The sequence below is a fragment of the Cherax quadricarinatus genome, chromosome 23 (assembly GCF_038502225.1).
Source record: "Cherax quadricarinatus isolate ZL_2023a chromosome 23, ASM3850222v1, whole genome shotgun sequence".
NCBI lineage: Eukaryota > Metazoa > Arthropoda > Malacostraca > Decapoda > Parastacidae > Cherax > Cherax quadricarinatus.
In genome coordinates this window covers 25,840,889-25,865,195 of record NC_091314.1, presented here as the reverse complement: position 1 = coordinate 25,865,195, position 24,307 = coordinate 25,840,889, and the positions used below count along the sequence as shown (strand labels likewise).

The 24,307-nt window shown below is 51.3% G+C and overlaps 1 protein-coding gene across 1 annotated transcript in view; it reads left to right on the top strand.

Moving 5' to 3' along the window:
* Positions 1–24,307, top strand: part of LOC128685564 (uncharacterized) — a gene marked incomplete at its 5' end in the record, with an annotated part of 404,172 nt that overhangs the window by 145,797 nt on the left and 234,068 nt on the right. The window contains 1 exon segment of the mRNA XM_070088019.1: positions 305–452. Within this exon segment, the coding sequence (XP_069944120.1) occupies positions 305–452 (148 nt within the window).

Below are 24,307 nucleotides of genomic sequence, written 5' to 3'. Positions count from 1 at the left end.
TCTGTGACCTGCCCAGCACATGCTGGGTATATCGTGACATCTTTGACTCACCTTTGTATGTTAATGCTTTGCGATATTCACTTTCTCTCTGCTCTCTGAGAGACGTTATAATGTGTCTCTTTTTTACACAATTTTACAAGGTTAGGTTAAGGTTCCTAACTTTATTTACAAGCATCGGTTCATTTGTAAGTTTTCTTATTGTTATGATCTCTCTCTCTCTCTCTCTCTCTCTCTCTCTCTCTCTCTCACGGCTGTACACATAATCTTCGTACACTAACCATGCCCTCTGCTCTATCCCTTACAGAGGAGTCGCCGCCGTACGCCGTGCACGCGCTGCCGCTCTGCGAGTACGCCCTCAACGCCTGCGAACAGCTGCCTGGCTGCATCCATCTCTACGAGGAGTTCCGTGATGCCTGTCGTGTGAAGGATGACCAGTGTAAAGTAGTCGACACGTGAGTATATTATGTTCTGTAGTGTACCCCTGCTATAACTGGTGTACCTTGCTGTAACTAGAGTTACAGCAAGGTATACCTTGCTGTAACTCTAGTGTGTCCTAGTATACTTCACTAACTCTAGTGTACTCTGGTATACATTGCTGTAACTCTAGTGTACCCTGTGTTGTGTGCAAAGAAGCAATCCGGTTCATTTGATACCTCGAGTGTACTCGGATAGCTAGTTGACTTTAGTCCAGGGCAAAACTCTGTTCACAACAAGGGTTTAAAGTGGTAGAATAACCTTCAACTTTCTTTAAGGATGACCAAAACTCCAGAGTAAAATCGTTTAATTAAAGTAATAAACTCAGAAAGATTTTCATTTTCTTATGAAAGTGAGTTTAGTAGGACCCATTCTTAATATATATATATATATATATATATATATATATATATATATATATATATATATATATATATATATATATATATATATATATATATATTGTCACAGTTACACTGATTCACCGGAAATGTATAAATCCCCATAGTATAGTTAGACAATCCTTATAGGACATATGTAATAATCAGTACGTCTCTGACAGCTCTTATGAAGGTAATATATCCGTACAATAAGTTACACCGATGTTCCCATGCAAGGGATCAGAATAAATTCAGAGACAGCTAGCACCTGAGAGGTGTTCCTATGCAAGGGAGTACAAGAGAAGGTTCTGCTCAGTAGTGAGTGGGTGAACCAACTGACCTCACTAGTCAACGGTGATCTGAGGTCAAGTATGATCACGTCCCCAGCGGGAGGTCAGCAGGTCAATACTCCAACTAGTGGTACATCACTACATGGAAATCACATACTACTTAATATCATAAAAACCTAAAAAATACACAGTAATTATAATATTTACAATGGTGTTGGACATTATTTCTATACCATGGTGTTTGTAGAGTCAGGTAACATTATCAAGCGAACCATCGCCATTTTAGTTATTAATGGAGAATGTTGCGATATAATATTAGGTAGAACACTGTATATAACGTTCTTTAACACCTGGTATACCTTGCTGTAAGTCTAGCGTGCCTTGGAATGCCTTGTTGTAACTCTAGTGTACTCTGGTATACCTTGTTGTAACTCTAGTGTACCCTGGTATACCTTACTGTAACTGTAGTGTACCCTGGTATACCTTGCTGTAACTGTAGTGTACCCTGGTATACCTTGCTGTAACTGTAGTGTACCCTGGTATACCTTGCTGTAACTGTAGTGTACCCTGGTATACCTTGCTGTAACTGTAGTGTACCCTGGTATACCTTGCTGTAACTGTAGTGTACCCTGGTATACCTTGCTGTAACTGTAGTGTACCCTGGTATACCTTACTGTAACTGTAGTGTACCCTGGTATACCTTGCTGTAACTGTAGTGTACCCTGGTATACCTTGCTGTAACTGTAGTGTACCCTGGTATACCTTGCTGTAACTGTAGTGTACCCTGGTATACCTTGCTGTAACTGTAGTGTACCCTGGTATACCTTACTGTAACTGTAGTGTACCCTGGTATACCTTGCTGTAACTGTAGTGTACCCTGGTATACCTTGCTGTAACTGTAGTGTACCCTGGTATACCTTGCTGTAACTGTAGTGTACCCTGGTATACCTTGCTGTAACTGTAGTGTACCCTGGTATACCTTACTGTAACTGTAGTGTACCCTGGTATACCTTGCTGTAACTGTAGTGTACCCTGGTATACCTTGCTGTAACTGTAGTGTACCCTGGTATACCTTGCTGTAACTGTAGTGTACCCTGGTATACCTTGCTGTAACTGTAGTACCCTGGTATGCCTTGTTGTAACTGTAGTGTACCCTGGTATACCTTGCTGTAACTGTAGTGTACCCTGGTATACCTTGCTGTAACTGTAGTGTACCCTGGTATACCTTGCTGTAACTGAAGTGTACCCTGGTATACCTTACTGTAACTGTAGTGTACCCTGGTATACCTTGCTGTAACTGTAGTGTACCCTGGTATACCTTACTGTAACTGTAGTGTACCCTGGTATACCTTAGTGTAACTGTAGTGTACCCTGGTATACCTTGCTGTAACTGTAGTGTACCCTGGTATACCTTGCTGTAACTGTAGTGTACCCTGGTATACCTTGCTGTAACTTTAGTACCCTGGTATGCCTTGCTGTAACTGTAGTGTACCCTGGTATACCTTGCTTTAACTGTAGGGTACCCTGGTATACCTTGCTATAACTGTAGTACCCTTGTATACCTTACTGTAACTGTAGTGTACCCTGGTATACCTTACTGTAACTGAAGTGTACCCTGGTATACCTTGATGTAACTGTAGTGTACCCTGGTATACGTTGCTGTAACTGTAGTGTACCCTGGTATACCTTGCTGTAACTGAAGTGTACCCTGGTATACCTTGCTGTAACTGTAGTGTACCCTGGTATACCTTGCTGTAACTGAAGTGTACCCTGGTATACCTTACTGTAACTGAAGTGTACCCTGGTATACCTTGCTGTAACTGTAGTGTACCCTGGTATACCTTGCTGTAACTGTAGTGTACCCTGGTATACCTTGCTGTAACTGAAGTGTACCCTGGTATACCTTGCTGTAACTGTAGTGTACCCTGGTATACCTTGCTGTAACTGAAGTGTACCCTGGTATACCTTGCTGTAACTGTAGTGTACCCTGGTATACCTTGCTGTAACTGTAGTGTACCCTGGTATACCTTGCTGTAACTGAAGTGTACCCTGGTATACCTTGCTGTAACTGTAGTGTACCCTGGTATACCTTAGTGTAACTGAAGTGTACCCTGGTATACACTACTGTAACTGTAGTGTACCCTGGTATACCTTAGTGTAACTGAAGTGTACCCTGGTATACCTTACTGTAACTGTAGTGTACCCTGGTATACCTTACTGTAACTGTAGTGTACCCTGGTATACCTTGCTGTAACTGTAGTGTACCCTGGTATACCTTGCTGTAACTGTAGTGTACCCTGGTATACCTTAGTGTAACTGTAGTGTACCCTGGTATACCTTAGTGTAACTGTAGTGTACCCTGGTATACATTGCTGTAACTGTAGTGTACCCTGGTATACCTTAGTGTAACTGTAGTGTACCCTGGTATACCTTAGTGTAACTGTAGTGTACCCTGGTATACCTTGCTGTAACTAGTGTACCCTGGTATACCTTACTGTAACTGTAGTGTACCCTGGTATACCTTGCTGTAACTGTAGTGTACCCTGGTATACCTTACTGTAACTGTAGTGTACCCTGGTATACCTTGCTGTAACTGTAGTGTACCCTGGTATACCTTACTGTAACTGTAGTGTACCCTGGTATACCTTGCTGTAACTCAAATACACTTTACTTTGCTTTGCTGTAGTCTCTCTATAACTTGCTTCTTCAAGGATTTAAGTTGCAGACTCATCGACATTTCTCTCTAGAGGTGTCGATGATGAAGTTGGCAGGTCCTACGTCTCTACCAAGGTCTGCTACCGTTCTATTCCAGACTCCCAGTGTGGCCATCCACAGGGGTAATGCCTGCTCAGCTCTCAAGTCCCATCTAACTTCTCAGGATCTACGGGAGATTTATAATCTATTTTAAAATATTATGCTAATTTGTACATCATTATGCCAGTAAATATATATATATAATATATATATATATATATATATATATATATATATATATATATATATATATATATATATATATATATATATATATATATATTTATATATATATATAATATATAATATATATATATATATATAATGTTTATATGTATATGTCGTGCCGAATAGGTAAAACTTGCGATTTAGGATAAATAGCAACGCTCTTCTTGCCGAATAAGGCAAGCGAAAATTTGTGTATACAATAATTTCGCAAAAAATCATTCTGAACCTAACGAAAAACATATTTCATTGTGTTTGATTATTAATAAGTTATTGTAAACTTATCTAAAATATATTTTGTTGGATTAGGCTAAATTAAATTGCGCTTGTTATAAGTATCTTCATGTTTTTTTTCTATTTTCTGAAGCGTAGTACTGGTGTCCAGCACTGGGCAGTACTGGCGTCAAGCACTGGGCAGTACTGGTGTCCAGCACTGGGCAGTACTGGTGTCCAGCACTGGGCAGTACTGGTGTCCAGCACTGGGCAGTACTGGTGTCCAGCACTGGGCAGTACTGGTGTCCAGCACTGGGCAGTACTGGTGTCCAGCACTGGGCAGTACTGGTGTCCAGCACTGGGCAGTACTGGTGTCCAGCACTGGGCAGTACTGGTGTCCAGCACTGGGCAGTACTGGTGTCCAGCACTGGGCAGTACTGGTGTCCAGCACTGGGCAGTGGTGTCCAGCACTGGGCAGTGTGTGTCGAGCCCTGGGCAGTACTGGTGTCCAGCACTGGGCAGTACTGGTGTCCAGCACTGGGCAGTACTGGTGTCCAGCACTGGGCAGTACTGGTGTCCAGCACTGGGCAGTACTGGTGTCCAGCACTGGGCAGTACTGGTGTCCAGCACTGGGCAGTACTGGTGTCACTGGGCAGTACTGGTGTCAGCACTGGGCAGTACTGGTGTCCAGCACTGGGCAGTACTGGTGTCCAGCACTGGGCAGTACTGGTGTCCAGCACTGGGCAGTACTGGTGTCCAGCGCTGGGCAGTACTGGTGGGCAGTACCAGCACTGGGCTGTACTGGTGTCCAGCACTGGGCAGTACTGGTGTCCAGCACTGGGCAGTACTGGTGTCCAGCACTGGGCAGTACTGGTGTCCAGCACTGGGCAGTACTGGTGTCCAGCACTGGGCAGTACTGGTGTCCAGCACTGGGCAGTACTGGTGTCCAGCACTGGGCAGTACTGGTGTCCAGCACTGGGTAGTACTGGTGTCCAGCACTGGGTAGTACTGGTGTCCAGCACTGGGCAGTACTGGTGTCCAGCACTGGGCAGTACTGGTGTCCAGCACCGGGTAGTACTGGTGTCCAGCACCGGGTAGTACTGGTGTCCAGCACCGGGTAGTACTGGTGTCCAGCACCGGGTAGTACTGGTGTCCAGCACTGGGTAGTACTGGTGTCCAGCACTGGGTAGTACTGGCGTCCAGCACTGGGTAGTACTGGTGTCCAGCACTGGGTAGTACTGGTGTCCAGCACTGGGTAGTACTGGTGTCCAGCACTGGGTAGTACTGGTGTCCAGCACTGGGTAGTACTGGTGTCCAGCACTGGGTAGTACTGGTGCTGAGCACTGGGCAGTACTGGTGTCCAGCACTGGGCAGTACTGGTGTCCAGCACTGGGCAGTACTGGTGCCCAGCACTGGGCAGTACTGGTGCCCAGCACTGGGCAGTACTGGTGCCCAGCACTGGGCAGTACTGGTGCCTAGCACTGGGCAGTACTGGTGTCCAGCACTGGGCAGTACTGGCGTCCAGCACTGGGCAGTACTGGCGTCCAGCACTGGGCAGTACTGGTGTCCAGCACTGGGCAGTACTGGTGTCCAGCACTGGGCAGTACTGGTGTCCAGTGGGTAGTACTGGTGCTGAGCACTGGGTAGTACTGGTGTCCAGCACTGGGTAGTACTGGTGTCCAGCACTGGGTAGTACTGGTGTCCAGCACTGGGTAGTACTGGTGTCCAGCACTGGGTAGTACTGGTGTCCAGCACTGGGTAGTACTGGTGTCCAGCACTGGGTAGTACTGGTGTTCAGCACTGGGGTCCAGCACTGGTAGTACTGGTGTCCAGCACTGGGTAGTACTGGTGTCCAGCACTGAGCAGTACTGGTATCCAGCACTGGGTAGTACTGGTGTCCGGCACTGGGTAGTACTGGTGTCCAGCACTGGGCAGTACTGGTATCCAGCACTGGGTAGTACTGGTATCCAGCACTGGGTAGTACTGGTGCTGAGTACTGGGTAGTACTGGTGTCCAGCACTGGGCAGTACTGGTGTCCGGCACTGGGTAGTACTGGTGTCCAGCACTGGGGAGTACTGGTGTTCAGCACTGGGAAGTACTGGTGCTGAGCACTGGGTAGTACTGGTGCTGAGTACTGGGTAGTACTGGTGTCCAGCACTGGGCAGTACTGGTGTCCAGCACTGGGTAGTACTGGTGTCTAGCACTGGGTAGTACTGGTGCTGAGCACGGTAGTACTGGTGCTGAGCACTGTAGTACTGGTGTCCAGCACTGGGCAGTACTGGTGTCCAGCACTGGGCAGTACTTGTGTCCAGCACTGGGTAGTACTGGTGCTGAGCACTGGGTAGTACTGGTGCTGAGCACTGGGTAGTACTGGTGTCCAGCACTGGGTATTACTGGTGTCCAGCACTGGGTATTACTGGTGCTGAGCACTGGGTATTACTGGTGCTGAGCACTGGGCAGTACTGGTGTCCAGCACTGGGCAGTACTGGTGTCCAGCACTGGGCAGTACTGGTGCCCAGAACTGGGCAGTACTGGTGCCCAGCACTGGGCAGTACTGGTGCCCAGCACTGGGCAGTACTGGTGCCCAGCACTGGGCAGTACTGGTGCCCAGCACTGGGCAGTACTGGTGCCCAGCACTGGGCAGTACTGGTGCCCAGCACTGGGCAGTACTGGTGCCCAGCACTGGGCAGTACTGGTGCCTAGCACTGGGCAGTACTGGTGTCCAGCACTGGGCAGTACTGGCGTCCAGCACTGGGCAGTACTGGCGTCCAGCACTGGGCAGTACTGGCGTCCAGCACTGGGCAGTACTGGTGTCCAGCACTGGGCAGTACTGGTGTCCAGCACTGGGCAGTACTGGTGTCCAGTGGGTAGTACTTGTGCTGAGCACTGGGTAGTACTGGTGTCCAGCACTGGGTAGTACTGGTGTCCAGCACTGGGTAGTACTGGTGTCCAGCACTGGGTAGTACTGGTGTCCAGCACTGGGTAGTACTGGTGTCCAGCACTGGGTAGTACTGGTGTCCAGCACTGGGTAGTACTGGTGTCCAGCACTGGGTAGTACTGGTGTTCAGCACTGGGGTCCAGCACTGGTAGTACTGGTGTCCAGCACTGGGTAGTACTGGTGTCCAGCACTGAGCAGTACTGGTATCCAGCACTGGGTAGTACTGGTGTCCGGCACTGGGTAGTACTGGTGTCCAGCACTGGGCAGTACTGGTATCCAGCACTGGGTAGTACTGGTATCCAGCACTGGGTAGTACTGGTGCTGAGTACTGGGTAGTACTGGTGTCCAGCACTGGGCAGTACTGGTGTCCGGCACTGGGTAGTACTGGTGTCCAGCACTGGGGAGTACTGGTGTTCAGCACTGGGTAGTACTGGTGCTGAGCACTGGGTAGTACTGGTGCTGAGTACTGGGTAGTACTGGTGTCCAGCACTGGGCAGTACTGGTGTCCAGCACTGGTTAGTACTGGTGTCTAGCACTGGGTAGTACTGGTGCTGAGCACGGTAGTACTGGTGCTGAGCACTGTAGTACTGGTGTCCAGCACTGGGCAGTACTGGTGTCCAGCACTGGGCAGTACTTGTGTCCAGCACTGGGTAGTACTGGTGCTGAGCACTGGGTAGTACTGGTGCTGAGCACTGGGTAGTACTGGTGTCCAGCACTGGGTATTACTGGTGTCCAGCACTGGGTATTACTGGTGCTGAGCACTGGGTATTACTGGTGCTGAGCACTGGGCAGTACTGGTGTCCAGCACTGGGCAGTACTGGTGTCCAGCACTGGGCAGTACTGGTGTCCAGCGCTGGGCAGTACTGGTGTCCAGCACTATGTAGTACTGGTGCTGAGCACTGGGTAGTACTGGTGCTGAGCACTGGGTAGTACTGGTGTCCAGCACTGGGTATTACTGGTGTCCAGCACTGGGTAGTACTGGTGCTGAGCACTGGGTAGTACTGGTGCTGAGCACTGGGTAGTACTGGTGCTGAGCACTGGGTAGTACTGGCGTCCAGCACTGGGCAGTACTGGCGTCCAGCACTGGGCAGTACTGGTGTCCAGCACTGGGCAGTACTGGTGTCCAGCACTGGGCAGTACTGGTGTCCAGCACTGGGCAGTACTGGCGTCCATCACTGGAAGGGAGGGAGGAAGGAAAGAAAGGAAAGAGGGAAGAAGGAAGGAGAGAAACATGTCTTATAATTTATAACGTCTCGCCCTTCCCAGTAAAGCCCCTGAAATCATTACTCTTAATTACCCGCGTGAGCTCGTTATTGCCTCTTGCAATTAACATTTGAGCAGGTCAGAGGTCAGGCCGGACGTAACCTAGTTGAAGTTTAACTCTACGTGAGAGAGAGAGAGAGAGAGAGAGAGAGAGAGAGAGAGAGAGAGAGAGAGAGAGAGAGAGAGAGAGGTAGAGAGGGAGAGAGTGAGAGACTAGGTGACAGCTCTTAGTTTGTAAATAGTTAGGATTCCTTGACCTAACCTTTTAAAACCCTCTGTAAAAAAAAAGAAAGAGGGAGGGAGAGAAATTATCAGAAAATTAATACAAGTACGTATATATCCACATATGGATAAAATGTGTATGTATGTATGTGTGTGTGTGTGTGTGTGTGTGTGTGTGTGTGTGTGTGTGTGTGTGTGTGTGTGTGTGTGTGTCTTGACAGACGGCAAGTAGGTCTTGTGGGACTACATATGTGCATCTACACTGACTGATACCTGTCTCCAAAATGCCAGGGAGGAAGGAGCGGCAGCTACCAACTTCAGGGAGTTCCAGAAGTTTAGAAAATATGGTGAACTTGCCTATCATTATATGTTTGTTCCCGTAGGCTAGGAGGCCCTTGGTCAGTGTGGAAATAGTGCATCTAAGTTCCTTAAGGAGCTATGCAAAAGACTCATCAGGGTAACCAGGGATCCTAGGGCTGATACTTTTCTATTCAAGCGACTCAGTGCTGCGGTTCTTAGGGGTAATGCCAGTTGTATGATGGGTAGGCACCTCAGCTCTGAGGAGCTGGATGAGATTTTTATGTTGTAATCTGTGACAAACATGTAGCAATATGTACTTTAAATCTATCCCTCAAACCTCGTGTACTGTATTTCTCATCTTTGTACCAGTAATGTATCTTTTAAGTCTTGTGTAACTGAGGTTGGAGAGTTGAAGGAGGAGGTCTTGCTTCTCCAGGAGGAGATTAGGAGGCTGAAGGTCCACCTCAATGGGCCTGGGAGAGAGTGTGAGGTGGTTGGAGATGTGGGGAATGAGGCTTCTAGCAGTGAGGTGCAGTCTGTCTCTCACTGTGAGGAGGCTGTAGGTGGGGAGGTAGCAACGGCTACCAGCAGTGAGGTGCAGCCCAGCACCTGCTACAAGTGGCGAGTTGTTCACAGTAATGGGAGGCGCATCAGAGTAAGGAAAGTTAAGAGTGAAGATCTGAAGGTAGGAAATCGCTTCTCTGTTCTCCAGGATGAATGTACTTCAGTGGCCAGTGAAGGTAAGGGTACTACTGCCCCTGCTAATGAAGGTAAGCACATTCTTGTGGTTGGTGACTCTCAGGTAAGATATGTTGACCGTGCTTTTTGTAATAGGAATAAGAAGATGAGAGATAGAGTGTGCTTCCCTGGAGCTGGTGTTGGGGACATTGTCAACAGGCTGGATAATATCATGTCAGGTAATGGGAACAAGCCTATTATCTGTCTCAGTGCTGGTGGAAATGATATTGGGAAGGGTAGGAGAGAAGAGCTGCTAGATAAGTACAGGTCAGCTATAGATTTCATTAAGTCTAAGGGAGGGATCCCAATCATATGTAGCATCTTGCCTAGAAGGGGAGTAGGAAATGAATGGTTGTCTAGGGCAATTGGTGTAAATTGCTGGCTAGACAGATACTGCAAGGAACTTGCAATCCCATTCATTGACAACTGGAACAACTTTTATGGCAAACATGATATGTATGCAAGGGATGGGGTACATCTCTCTGGGGCAGGGGTGGTAGCACTTGCAGACTCGATTGAGAAGGCCATTGGTGAAATGCCTATGATTTTAAACTGATGGAAGATAGAGGTATGGGTGTGTGTGGGAAACAAGCAGGTTGCAACACTAGGGTTGGAAACAGTAAATGTATAAAAGGCATTCAGCATGAAGTTATAAATAAAGACAATAGAACAGGTCAGCAAACAAAGGGGGACAGCAGAGGGCAGCAAGGGACTAGCTCCCTTAAGGTTTACTATACTAATAGCAGGAGTGTTAGAAATAAGATAGATGAGCTAAGATTAATTGCAAGTGCAGGAAACATAGATATTATTGCTATAACAGAGACCTGGCTCAATCTGAAAGATAGAGAGATGCCCTCTGAATGTCACATACAAGGCTATAAATTATTCCACACTGACAGGGTCAACAGGAAAGGTGGTGGAGTAGCGATGTATGTCAGAGACAATTTAAATTGTTGTGTTAGACAAGATATTAAATTAGAAGCGTCAGCCACTGAATCTGTTTGGTTACAGCTTCTCGAGGGCCGAGAAAAACTAATTTTGGGTGTGATTTACAGGGCCCCAAATCTTGATAGGGAGTGCAGTAAACTTCTATGGGACGAAATTCGTAAGGCATCTACATACGAAAATGTTGTGCTAATGGGAGATTTCAACTATAGACAGATTGACTGGAGCAATTTGACAGGAAATTTAGAGTCGGGTGACTTTCTTGATACGATCCAGGATTGTTTTTTAAAACAGTTTGTGACAGAGCCAACTAGGGGAAATAACCTCCTTGACTTGGTTCTTGCCAGTAGGGAAACACTAATTAATAATCTTGAGGTTAATGATGAGCTTGGGGAGAGTGATCACAAATCACTCAGTTTTAACATATCATGGAATTCCCCTAATAATGGCAATCAAGTCTCCGTCCCTGACTTTCGCTTGGCTGATTTCATAGGACTGAAAAATTACTTAGGTGGGCTGAACTGGAATGACCTGACTAGGGGTCAGGTAGGTGGTGATGGTTGCCGATATGATGCTTTCCAGGGCATAGTTCTAGCTGCTCAGTCAAATTATGTTCCAAATAGGGAAATCAGATCAAACAAAAATGATCCTAAATGGATGAACAATAGATTAAAATATCTGATTGGTCAAAAGAGAGGCATATATAGGCAAATCAAAAGAGGAGAGGGGCAATTAAGAAATCGATATATTCAGTTAAAGAGAGAAATAAAAAAGGGAATTAGAAAAGCAAATAGAGATTATGAGGTTAAAGTTGCAAGAGAATCGAAGACTAACCCAAAAGGATTCTTTCAGGTATACAGAAGTAAGATCAGGGACAAGATAGGCCCACTCAAAAGTTCCTCGGGTCAGCTCACTGACAGTGATAAGGAAATGTGTAGAATTTTTAACACATACTTCCTCTCAGTTTTTACACAGGAGGATACCAGCGATATTCCAGTAATGATAAATTATGTAGAACAGGACGATAATAAACTGTGCACTATTAGGGTCACAAGTGACATGGTCCTTAGGCAAATAGATAAATTAAAACCTAACAAATCCCCAGGCCCTGATGAACTGTATGCAAGGGTTCTAAAGGAATGTAAAGAGGAGCTTAGCACACCTTTGGCTAATCTTTTCAACATATCACTACAAACTGGCATGGTGCCAGATAAGTGGAAAATGGCAAATGTGATACCTATTTTCAAAACAGGTGACAGGTCCTTAGCTTCGAACTATAGACCAATAAGCCTAACCTCCATAGTGGGAAAATTTATGGAATCAATAATTGCCGAGGCAGTTCGTAGCCACCTTGAAAAGCATAAATTAATCAACGAATCTCAGCATGGTTTTACAAAGGGGCGTTCCTGCCTTACGAATTTATTAACTTTTTTCACTAAGGTATTTGAGGAGGTAGATCATGGTAATGAATATGATATTGTGTATATGGACTTCAGTAAGGCTTTTGACAGGGTCCCACATCAGAGACTATTGAGGAAAATTAAAGCACATGGAATAGGAGGAGAAATTTTTTCCTGGATAGAGGCATGGTTGACAAATAGGCAGCAGAGAGTTTGCATAAATGGGGAGAAATCAGAGTGGGGAAGCGTCACGAGCGGTGTTCCACAGGGGTCAGTGTTGGGCCCCCTGCTGTTCACAATCTACATAAACGACATAGATGAGGGCATAAAGAGCGACATCGGCAAGTTTGCCGATGACACCAAAATAGGCCGTCGAATTCATTCTGACGAGGACATTCGAGCACTCCAGGAAGATTTGAATAGACTGATGCAGTGGTCGGAGAAGTGGCAGATGCAGTTTAATATAGACAAATGCAAAGTTCTAAATGTTGGACAGGACAATAACCATGCCACATATAAACTAAATAATGTAGATCTTAATATTACGGATTGCGAAAAAGATTTAGGAGTTCTGGTTAGCAGTAATCTGAAACCAAGACAACAGTGCATAAGTGTTCGCAATAAAGCTAATAGAATCCTTGGCTTCATATCAAGAAGCATAAATAATAGGAGTCCTCAGGTTGTTCTTCAACTCTATACATCCTTGGTTAGGCCTCATTTAGATTATGCTGCACAGTTTTGGTCACCGTATTACAGAATGGATATAAATTCTCTGGAAAATGTACAAAGGAGGATGACAAAGATGATCCCATGTATCAGAAACCTTCCCTATGAGGATAGACTAAGGGCCCTGAAACTGCACTCTCTAGAAAGACGTAGAATTAGGGGGGATATGATTGAGGTGTATAAATGGAAGACAGGAATAAATAAAGGGGATGTAAATAGTGTGCTGAAAATATCTAGCCTAGACAGGACTCGCAGCAATGGTTTTAAGTTGGAAAAATTCAGATTCAGGAGGGATATAGGAAAGTACTGGTTTGGTAATAGAGTTGTGGATGAGTGGAACAAACTCCCAAGTACCGTTATAGAGGCCAGAACGTTGTGTAGCTTTAAAAATAGGTTGGATAAATACATGAGTAGATGTGGGTGGGTGTGAGTTGGACCTGATAGCTTGTGCTAACAGGTCGGTTGCCGTGTTCCTCCCTTAAGTCAATGTGACATGACCTGACTAGGTTGGGTGCATTGGCTTAAGCCGGTAGGAGACTTGGACCTGCCTCGCATGGGCCAGTAGGCCTTCTGCAGTGTTCCTTCGTTCTTATGTTCTTATGTTCTTATGTTGTGTACCATATTATATAATAAAATATACTTAGTAAAAAATTAAAAGATGGGGCAGCAGGGTAAAGTGAAATATTCAGATGGCTTCAGGAAGAAATCCAAATATTTCTCCTCGAAGCCTTTTTATCCATTTCTCCGAGGCTGTGGGTCCCACAATTTGCACCAGAGGCGGGTCCCATCATATATATAATATATTTATATATATATATACATTATATATATATATATTATATATATATAATTATATATATAATATATATATATATATATATTAGTTACAAAAAACACGATATCTAATAAGCATAGAGATCTCCTGTGAATACTAGAAAGGACTGCCCTTCTAGCATCCAGCCTGTTACTGGGTTTTTGTAACAAGTAGTCAGTATCCTGGTCCAATTATCCTTTAGAATTTAGTAAGATTCAATAGTGCTTCAGGATTATAACCGATAGGCTACTAAAGAAATTAAAATTTAATAAGTTTAATAACAACAAAAAAGTCGCCTAGGCATATAATATCAAAGTTAAAGTAATCAATTGAATATAATATAGGATACAAGTTCCTACACTTCTCTCGTGTTCAGTAGTATTGTGCTGAAGGCACATATCACATCTTTATGGCTTTTAAGTACCGTCTGGTACAAATATATACAAGTGTGTGTGTGTGTGTGTGTGTGTTTAAGTGCTCTAAGTAATTCGCTATGTCTCAAGACTCTACTAGACTTAACCAGTGACTGACTAAAAGTCCTCACAAACTAACTTCTTGACCAACCTGGCAATCAGAACAGCTTGCTTGAACAATAAAACGACTGTTAAGCTGAACAGCAATATAACCAGCAACAGCAACACAGAATCAGGAACAAGGAGATAATATAACGACACTAAGTAGGGACCATCTGCAGATCCTCCACAAAAGTCACAAAACTCCCATACTACTGAATCTAAGTTCAGCATTAGAAAATCCCCGACTGACAGTACACAGATACCAGTACAAATTAGGTCAGAAGCTACAGCTCAGGACCTGAGTTGCTCAGAGTGTCTATGCGACAACCTCAGTACAACATCGAAAATCACTAAGTCTAGGCTATGTTCTGTGAACAGAGTTACACAGAACCAACAACAAGAACGCAACAGAGACGATCTTCCAACAAGGGCCATCAAGGGAGCTGGAGAGGCACATCTTGTTGGAAGGTATGTCAAACAGACAAGAGCCAGTGCAGCCCAGGCAGACTACTCCAGGTGATTTGTGATCACCCCACCTTGATCACGTGACTCTCCGTGGACTGCTGCTGCCCAGCAACACAGAAGCTGGCAGCGAAACAAGTGGAGCGATAATACATTAGTTAGACAATGCTGTCAGCTACCTAACACTCGAACTATGAGCACTGAATAATACATAAATGTTGCATCCTACCTAATAATATAACTAAATCAATTAATAATATAAAGCAATATATTTATGATTTAGCTAATATCGCAAATATAAGCAATATAAAATTATATGAACAGGAAATATACATTATATACATTGTGACCCATTCAGGGGTAACAATATAATATATATATATATATATATATATATATATATATATATATATATATATATATATATATATATATATATATTATTCAGCACGACATTATATAAGTACAAGTACATGTACAAGGTATACAAGCCTGACATTTATGACATACTATATACAAAGCCGCTTGTTATGCAAAGCTTCAGCTTCAGCTGCTGCTGCTGTGGCAGCTTCAGCTGCTGCTGCTGTGGCAGCTTCAGCTGCTGCTGCTGTGGCAGCTTCAGCTGCTGCTGCTGTGGCAGCTTCAGCTGCTGCTGCTGTGGCAGCTTCAGCTGCTGCTGCTGTGGCAGCTTCAGCGGCTGCTGCTGTGGCAGCTTCAGCTGCTGCTGCTGTGGCAGCTTCAGCTGCTGCTGCTGTGGCAGCTTCAGCTGCTGCTGCTGTGGCAGCTTCAGCTGCTGCTGCTGTGGCAGCTTCAGCTGCTGCTGCTGTGGCAGCTTCAGCTGCTGCTGCTGTGGCAGCTTCAGCTGCTGCTGCTGTGGCAGCTTCAGCTGCTGCTGCTGTGGCAGCTTCAGCTGCTGCTGCTGCTGTTGTGGCAGCTTCAGATGCTGCACCACAGTCAGCTGCTGCTGCACCACAGTCAGCTGCTGCTGCACCACAGTCAGCTGCTGCTGCACCACAGTCAGCTGCTGCTGCACCACAGTCAGCTGCTGCTGCACCACAGTCAGCTGCTGCTGCACCACAGTCAGCTGCTGCTGCACCACAGTCAGCTGCTGCTGCACCACAGTCAGCTGCACCACAGTCTGCTGCTGCTGCTGCACCACAGTCTGCTGCTGCTGCTGCACCACAGTCTGCTGCTGCTGCTGCACCACAGTCAGCTGCTGCACCACAGTCAGCTGCTGCTGCTGCACCACAGTCAGCTGCTGCTGCTGCACCACAGTCAGCTGCTGCTGCTGCTGCACCACAGTCAGCTGCTGCTGCTGCACCACAGTCAGATGCTGCTGCACCACAGTCAGCTGCTGCTGCTGCTGCTGCACCACAGTCAGATGCTGCTGCACCACAGTCAGCTGCTGCTGCTGCTGCACCACAGTCAGCTGCTGCTGCACCACAGTCAGCTGCTGCTGCACCACAGTCAGCTGCTGCTGCTGCACCACAGTCAGCTGCTGCTGCTGCTGCTGCACCACAGTCAGCTGCTGCTGCTGCACCACAGTCAGCTGCTGCTGCACCACAGTCAGCTGCTGCTGCTGCTGCTGCTGCACCACAGTCAGCTGCTGCTGCTGCTGCTGCACCACAGTCAGCTGCTGCTGCTGCTGCTGCACCACAGTCAGCTGCTGCTGCTGCTGCTGCACCACAGTCAGCTGCTGCTGCTGCTGCTGCACCACAGTCAGCTGCTGCTGCTGCACCACAGTCAGCTGCTGCTGCTGCACCACAGTCAGCTGCTGCTGCTGCACCACAGTCAGCTGCTGCTGCTGCACCACAGTCAGCTGCTGCTGCTGCACCACAGTCAGCTGCTGCTGCTGCACCACAGTCAGCTGCTGCTGCTGCACCACAGTCAGCTGCTGCTGCTGCACCACAGTCAGCTGCTGCTGCTGCTGCACCACAGTCAGCTGCTGCTGCTGCACCACAGTCAGCTGCTGCTGCTGCACCACAGTCAGCTGCTGCTGCTGCACCACAGTCAGCTGCTGCTGCACCACAGTCAGCTGCTGCTGCACCACAGTCAGCTGCTGCTGCACCACAGTCAGCTGCTGCTGCACCACAGTCAGCTGCTGCTGCTGCTGCACCACAGTCAGCTGCTGCTGCTGCTAGTCGGCTGCTTAGCAGCAGCAACGCCTGCTGGTCGGCTGCCAACGCGCAGCTTGCACCACAGTCGGCTGCTGCGCAGCAACGCCGCAGTCGGCTGCTGCTTAACAGCAGCCACAGTCGGCTGCTGCTGCTGCTGATCGGCTGCTGCAGCACTTTTGCTGATCGGCTGCTTAGCTGCTGCTTTGAGTCGGCTGCCAGCTTAACTGCCACAGTCGGCTGCTTAACGCTTTGCTGATCGGCTGCTGCTGCTGCTGATCGGCTGCTGCCTGCAGTCGGCACAGCAGCACTTTTCGCAGTCGGCTGCTTAGCTGTAACTTGCTGCGCAGTCGGCTGCTTAACGTAACACTTTTCTGATCGAAAGCTATAACAGCAACGCCGCAGTCGGCTGGCAACATAACGCGCACCCACCGTCGGCTGCGCCTTAACGCGCAACTGATCGGCTGCAGCAGCAACGCGCCTGATCGGCTGCTGCTTGCAACGCCGCGCAGTCGGCTGCTTAGCAACAACGCACCACAGTCGGCTGCTGCGCTTAACGCACCGCTTTCAGTCGGCTGCCAGCAGCAACGCCGCAGTCGGCTGCTGGCGCAGCTTGCTGCGCTCAGATGGCTGCCGCTTGCTTGCGCTTTTCCACGATCGGCTGCTGCTTGCAGCAACGCGCCGCGATGGCGCAACAGCGCTTACAACGCGCGCCACAGTCGGCTGCTGGCAGCAACGCACCACAGTCGGCTGCTGCTGCGCTTAACACCTGATCGGCTGCGCAACAGCAACTTGCTCCGCACCAGTCGGCTGCTGCTGCTGCTTTTGATCGGCTGCTTGCTGCGCAGTCAGCTGCTAACGCACCACAGTCGGCTGCTTGCTGCTGTACCTGATCGGCTGCTTGCTTAACGTACCTGATCGGCTGCTGCCTGCTGCACCGCAGTCGGCTGCTGCTGTGCTGCACCACGGTCAGCTGCGCCCAACGCGCAGTCGGCGCGCTTGCGCTTGCACCGCTGGTCGGCTAACAACAGCAACGCTGCAGCACAGTCACCTTAACAGCTCGCGCTGATCGGCTGCTGCTGCACCATGATCGGCTGCTGCTGCACCTTTTGATCGGCTGCTGCTGCTGCGCCACGGTCAGCTGCTGCTGCAACAACATTTTTTGATCAACATATGCTGCTGCTGCTGCACCACGATCGGCTGCTGCTGCTGCACAGTCGGCTGTAACGCCACAGTCGGCTGCTGCTGCTGCTGCACCACAGTCTGCTGCTGCTGCTGCGCCTTTGATCGGCTGCGCTTAACGCGCGCTGCTGCACCACAGTCGGCTGCTGCTGCTGCTGCTGCTGCTCCACGGTCGGCTGCTGCTGCTGCTGATCCGGCTGCTGCTGCTGCAGTCGGCTGCTGCTGCTGCTTGCAGTCGGCTGCTGCGCCTTTTTCTGATCAGCTGCTGCTGCTGCAGTCGGCTGCTGCTGCTTTGCGCCTGTCAGCTGCCAGCAACGCAGCACAGTCGGCTGCTGCGCAGCAACTGCTGCACCACAGTCGGCTGCTGCTGCTGCTGATCAGCTGCTGCTGCCTGATCGGCTGCTGCTTTCTTTGATCAGCTGCTGCTGCACCACAGTCGGCTGCTGCTGCACCGCAGTCAGCTGCTGCAACAACGCTGCACCACAGTCAGCTGCTGCTGCTGCTCCGCGATCGCTGCTGCTGCTGCTGATCAGCTGCTGCTGCACCGCACTGCAGTCGGCTGCTGCTGCTGCACCACAGTCGGCTGCTGCTGCTGCACCACAGTCGGCTGCTGCTGCTGCACCACAGTCAGCTGCTGCTGCTGCGCAACAGTCGGCTGCTGCTGCTGCTTGCACCACAGTCGCTGCTGCTGCTGCTAACAGTCAGCTGCTGCTGCTGCGCACAGTCGGCTGCTGCTGCTTAACACTGCGTCGGCTGCTGCTGCGCAACAGTCAGCTGCTGCTGCTGCACCACAGTCAGCTGCTGCTGCTGCTGCCTGATCAGCTGCGGCTGCTGCACACAGTCAGCTGCTGCTGCACACAGTCAGCTTCTTGCTGCTGCACCGCTGATCAGCTGCTGCTGCTGCACCGCAATCAGCTGCTGCTGCTGCTGCTACAGTCAGCTGCTGCTGCTGCACACAATCAGCTGCTGCTGCTGCTGCCCGATCAGCTGCTGTAACAACTTCCTGATCGGCTGCTGCTGCTGCTGCTTTCGCACAGTCGGCTGCGCTGCTGCTGCACCACAGTCAGCTGCTGCTGCTGCTGCTGATCAGCTGCCGCTTAACATTTGCACCGCAGTCGGCTGCTGCTTGCTTAACGCACCACAGTCAGCGCTGCTGCTGCTTTTGCACCACGAATCGGCTGCGCAACAACGCACCACAGTCGGCTGCTGCTGCACTAACAGTCGGCTGCGCCAGCACTTTGCACCAGTCAGCTGCTGCTTGCACAGTCAGCTGCTGCTGCTCAACGCACCACAGTCAGCTGCTGCTTAACAACGCGCCAACAGTCGGCTGCTGCTGCTGATCGGCTGCCAACAACGCTTGCGCCGCTGATCGGCTGCTGCTGCTGCACCACAGTCGGCTGCTGCTGCCTTGCACCTGATCGGCCCGCTTAGCCGCCTTGCACCGGTCGGCACAACAGCTGCCAACGCTGCTCAACGCACGATCGGCTGCTGCTGCTTGCTGCTGCACCGCAGTCTGCTGCTGCTGCTCACCAGTCGGCTGCTGCTGCTGCAGTCAGCTGCTGCTGCTGCTTTTGATCGGCTGCCTTGCATAACAGTCGGCTGCTGCGCACGCTGATCGGCTGCTGCTGCGCAACAGTCGGCTGCCTTGCTTTTTGATCAGCTGTAACGCTTGCTGCTGATCAGCTGCTGCTGCTGCTGCTGATCAGCTGCTTAACTGCTGCGCAGTCAGCTGCTGCTTTGCTGCACCTGATCAGCTGCTGCTGCTGCTGCTGATCGGCTGCTGCTGCTGCGCAAATCAGCTGCTGCTGCACCGCGATCAGCTGCTGCTGCTGCCACCACAGTCGGCTGCTGCTTGCTTTGATCAGCTGCTGCTGCTGCACAGTCAGCTGCTGCTGCACCGCGATCGGCTGCTGCTGCTGCGCAGTCAGCTGCTGCTGCACCTTTTAATCAGCTGCTGCTGCTGCGCAGTCAGCGCAACGCGCACGCGATCGGCTGCTGCTGCGCACGGTCAGCTGCTTAACAGTAACTGCACCACAGTCAGCTGCTGCTGCTGCTGCTGCTGCACAGTCAGCTGCCTTGCTGCTGCGCGATCGGCTGCTGCTTAACGCTTACAGTCAAAGCTGCTGCTGCAACGGTCAGCTGCGCACTGCACCACAGTCGGCACAACGCTTGCTGCGATGTGCTGCTGCCGCTGCAGTCGGCTGCTTTTAACGCAACAGTCAGCTGCTGCTGCTGCTGCACCGCAGTCAGCTGCTGCTGCTGCTGCTGCACCACAGTCGGCTGTAACGCTTGCGCACCAGTCGGCTGCTGCTGCTGCTGTACACCACGGTCTGCTGCTGCTGCACAGTCAGCTGCTGCTGCACCACAGTCGGCTGCTGCTGCTGCAGTCAGCTGCTGCTGCCTGCTTTGATCGGCTGCTGCTTAACTGCCTGATCGGCGTGCTGCTGCTGTAACTGCTGCACCACAGTCAGCTGCTGCTGCTGCTTGCACCACAGTCAGCTGCTTAACAACAACGCTGCACCACAGTCAGCTGCTGCTGCTGCTACAGTCTGCGCTGCTCCACAGTCAGCTGCTGCTGCTCTGCACCACAGTCAGCTGCTGCTGCTGTAACACTGCACCTGATCAGCTGCTGTAACGCGCTGCGTCTGCTGGTTAACAGCAACTTGCCACAGTCAGCTGCGCTTAGCTTAACATGCACAGTCTGCTGCCAACAGCAACGCTGCTGATCGGCTGCTTAACTTAACGCCTTTGATCAGCTGCTGCTGCTGCTTTGCTGATCCTTTAACAGCACGCTGCCGATGCAGCTGCTGCTGCTCGCAGTCGGCCTTAACTGCTTTTTGCAGTCGGCTGCTGCGCAGCACTTGCTGATCCGGCTGCTTAACAACGCGCTGGTCAGCTAACAACAGCAACTGCACCACAGTCGGCTGCGCAGCAGCAACTTGCGCCTGATCGGCTGCTTGCTGCCACAGTCAGCTGCTGCTGCTGCTGCTGATCGGCTGCTGCTGCCGCTGATCAGCGCAACGCTGCTGCACCACAGTCGGCGCAACAGCAACACCACAGTCGGCTGCCCAACGCTGCTGCTGCTGATCAGCTGCTGCCGCTTAACATCCCTGATCGGCTGCTGCTGCTGCGCAGTCGGCTGCTGCTGCGCCACAGTCGGCTGCTGCTGCACCGCAGTCGGCTGCTGCTGCTGCGCAGTCGGCTGCTTAACACTGCCCACAGTCGGCTGCTGCTGCACCGCGCGATCGGCTGCTGCTGCTGCGCAGTCGGCTGCCAACGCACCACAGTCGGCTGCTGCTTGCTGTACCGCGATCGGCTGCTGCTGCTTAACACCTGATCGGCTGCTGCTGCTGCACCACAGTCAGCTGCTGCTTAACGCGCAACAGTCGGCTGCTGGCAACAACGCTACCACCGATCAGCTGCAACGCTCGCCGCCTGCACCACAGTCGGCTGCCTTAACACTTTGTCGGCTGCGCAACAACCTTGCTGCTGATCGGCTGCCAACAACTCGCACGGTCAGCTGCTGCGCAACTTAACTGCACCTGGTCGGCTGCGCTTGCTGCTTGCTGCACCACAGTCTTAGCAACAGCAACGCTTGCGCCACGGTCGGCTGCTGCTGCTGCTGCTGCGCCACGATCGGCTGCTGCGCTTAGCGCTGCACTGCAGTCGGCGCAACGCTGCCACGGTCGGCTGCTGTAACGCTTGCGCAGTCGGCTGCTGCAGCAACGCACCGCAGTCGGCTGCTGCTTAACTGCACCGCAGTCGGCTGCTGCTGCACCGCAGTCAGCTGCTGCTGCTGCGCTGCACAGTCGGCTGCTGCTGCTGCAGTCGGCTGCTGCTGCGCAGTCGGCTGCCTTGCTGCACCACAGTCGGCTGCTGCTGCTGCTGCTGATCAGCTGCTGCTGCACCGCAGTCAGCTGCTGCTGCACCTGATCAGCTGCTGCTGCAAATCAGCTGCTGCTGCTGCACGGTCAGCTGCTGCTGCACCGCAGTCAGCTGCTGCTGCTGCTGATCAGCTGCTGCTGCACCGCTTGATCGGCTGCTGCTGCTGCCTGATCAGCTGCTGCTGCACCTTTGATCAGCTGCTGCTGCTGCTGATCAGCTGCTGCTGCTGCACAGTCAGCTGCTGCTGCTGCTGAATCAGCTGCTGCGCACTGATCGGCTGCTGCTGCTGTGATCGGCGCAACAACGCTGCACAGTCAGCCGCTGCTGCTGCTGATCGGCTGCTTAACACTTGCTGATCGGCTGCTTGCACCACAGTCAGCTGCTGCGCAGTCAGCTGCTGCTGCACCAACGATCGGCTGCTGCTGCTGCTTGCACCAGTCAGCTGCTGCTGCTGCTTTCACAGTCAGCTGCTGCTTACTGCGCAGTCAGCTGCTGCTGCACCGGTCAGCTGCTGCTGCTGCTGGTCGGCTGCTGCTGCTGCGATCAGCTGCTGCACCTTTGATCCAGCTGCTGCTGCTGATCAGCTGCTGCACGCTGAGTCAACGCTGCTGCAGTCGGCTGCTGCTGCTGCAGTCGGCTGCCTTGCTGCGCGCAGTCGGCGCAACAACGCTTACTGCTGATCAGCGCTGCTGCTGCCTGATCCAGCTGCTGCCACTTGCACGCGCAGTCAGCTGCTGCAGCAGCACAATCGGCTGCGTAACGCTTGCTGCACAGTCGGCTGCGCACCTTGCACCACAGTCAGCTGCTGCTGCTGCTGCTGATCGGCTGCTAACAACTTGCTGCTGATCCAGCTGCTGCTGCTGCTGCTGATCGGCTGCTGCTTAACACTGAGTCATTTAGCAACAACGCAACGATTTGGCTGCTGTAACGCGCACCACAGTCGGCTGCTGCTTAACTGCGCCGCACGATCAGCTGCTGCTGCACCACAGTCCGGCTGCTGCTTAACACTGCTGATCGGCTGCGCTTAACATAACAGTCGGCTGCTGCTGCTGCACGCGCGATCGGCTGCTGCTGCTGCGCAGTCGAAAACAACAGCAACACCCGCTGATCTGCTGCTGCTGCTGCTGCACCAACAGTCTGCTAACAACAACAACACTTTGCTGATCTGCTGTAATGCTGCTGCTGCACCGCACAGTCTGCTGCTGCTGCTGCTGCTGCACCACAGTCTGCTGCTGCTGCTGCTGCTGGTGCTGCTGCTGCTGCTGCTGATCACTGCTGCTGCTGCTGCAGTCTGCTGCTGCTGCTGCTGCACCACAGTCTGCTGCTGCTGCTGCACCAACAGTCTGCTGCTGCTGCTGCTGCACCCTGATCTGCTGCTGCTGCTGCTGCTGCACAGTCTGCTGCTGCGCAACAACGCTGCACCACGTCAGCTGCTGCTGCTCCTGATCAGCTGCTGCTGCTCGCAGTCAGCTGCTGCTGCTGCACAGTCTGCTGCTGCTGCTGCTTGCTGCTGATCTGCTGCTGCTGCTGCTGCTGCTGCTGATCTGCTGCTGCTGCTGCTGCTGCGCGATCTGCTGCTTAACAACAACTGCTGAGTCTGCTGCGCAACAGCAACACTACAGTCTGCTGCTGCTGTACTGCTGCTGATCTGCTGTGCTGCTGCTGCACCACTGATCTGCTGCTGCTTGCTGCTGCTGCTGATCTGCTGCTGCTGCTGCTGCACCACAGTCTGCTGCTGCTGCTTCTGCTACAGTCTGCTGCTGCTGCTGCCACCGCACAGTCTGCTGCTGCTGCCCAACGCTGCTGCACCAACAGTCTGCTGCTGCTGCTGCTGCTGCAGTCTGCTGCTGCTGCTGCTGCTGCTGATCAGCTGCTGCTGCTCCGCAGTCGGCTGCTGCTGCCTGATCGGCTGCTGCTTGCTCCGCGATCACGGCTGCTTAACATCTACAGTCGGCTGCTGCTGCTGCAGTCAGCTGCTGCTGCGCGTCGGCTGCTGCTGCTGCAGTCAGCTGCTGCTGCTGCCCTGATCGGCTGCTGCTGCTGCAGTCGGCTGCTGCTGCTGCCTGATCGGCTGCTGCTGCACCGCTGATCAGCTGCTGCTGCTGATCAGCTGCTGCTGCACCTTTTGATCAGCTGCTGCTGCTGCTTGCTGAATCAGCTGCTGCTGCTGCACGCTGATCAGCTGCTGCTGCCAACAGTCAGCTGCTGCTGCTGCTGCTGATCGGCTGTAGCAACGCGCCTGATCAGCTGCTGCTGCTGCTGCGCAGTCAGCTGCTGCTGCTGCTGCTGATCAGCTGCTGCTGCTGCATAGCACCGATCGGCTGCTGCTGCTGCTGCCGATCGGCTGCTGCTGCAGTCGGCTGCTGCTTGCTGCTGAATCGTAGCAACTGCTGCTGCAGTCGGCTGCTGCTGCAGTCGGCTGCTGCTGCAGTCGGCTGCTGCGCAGCAACGCTGCACCGCGATCGGC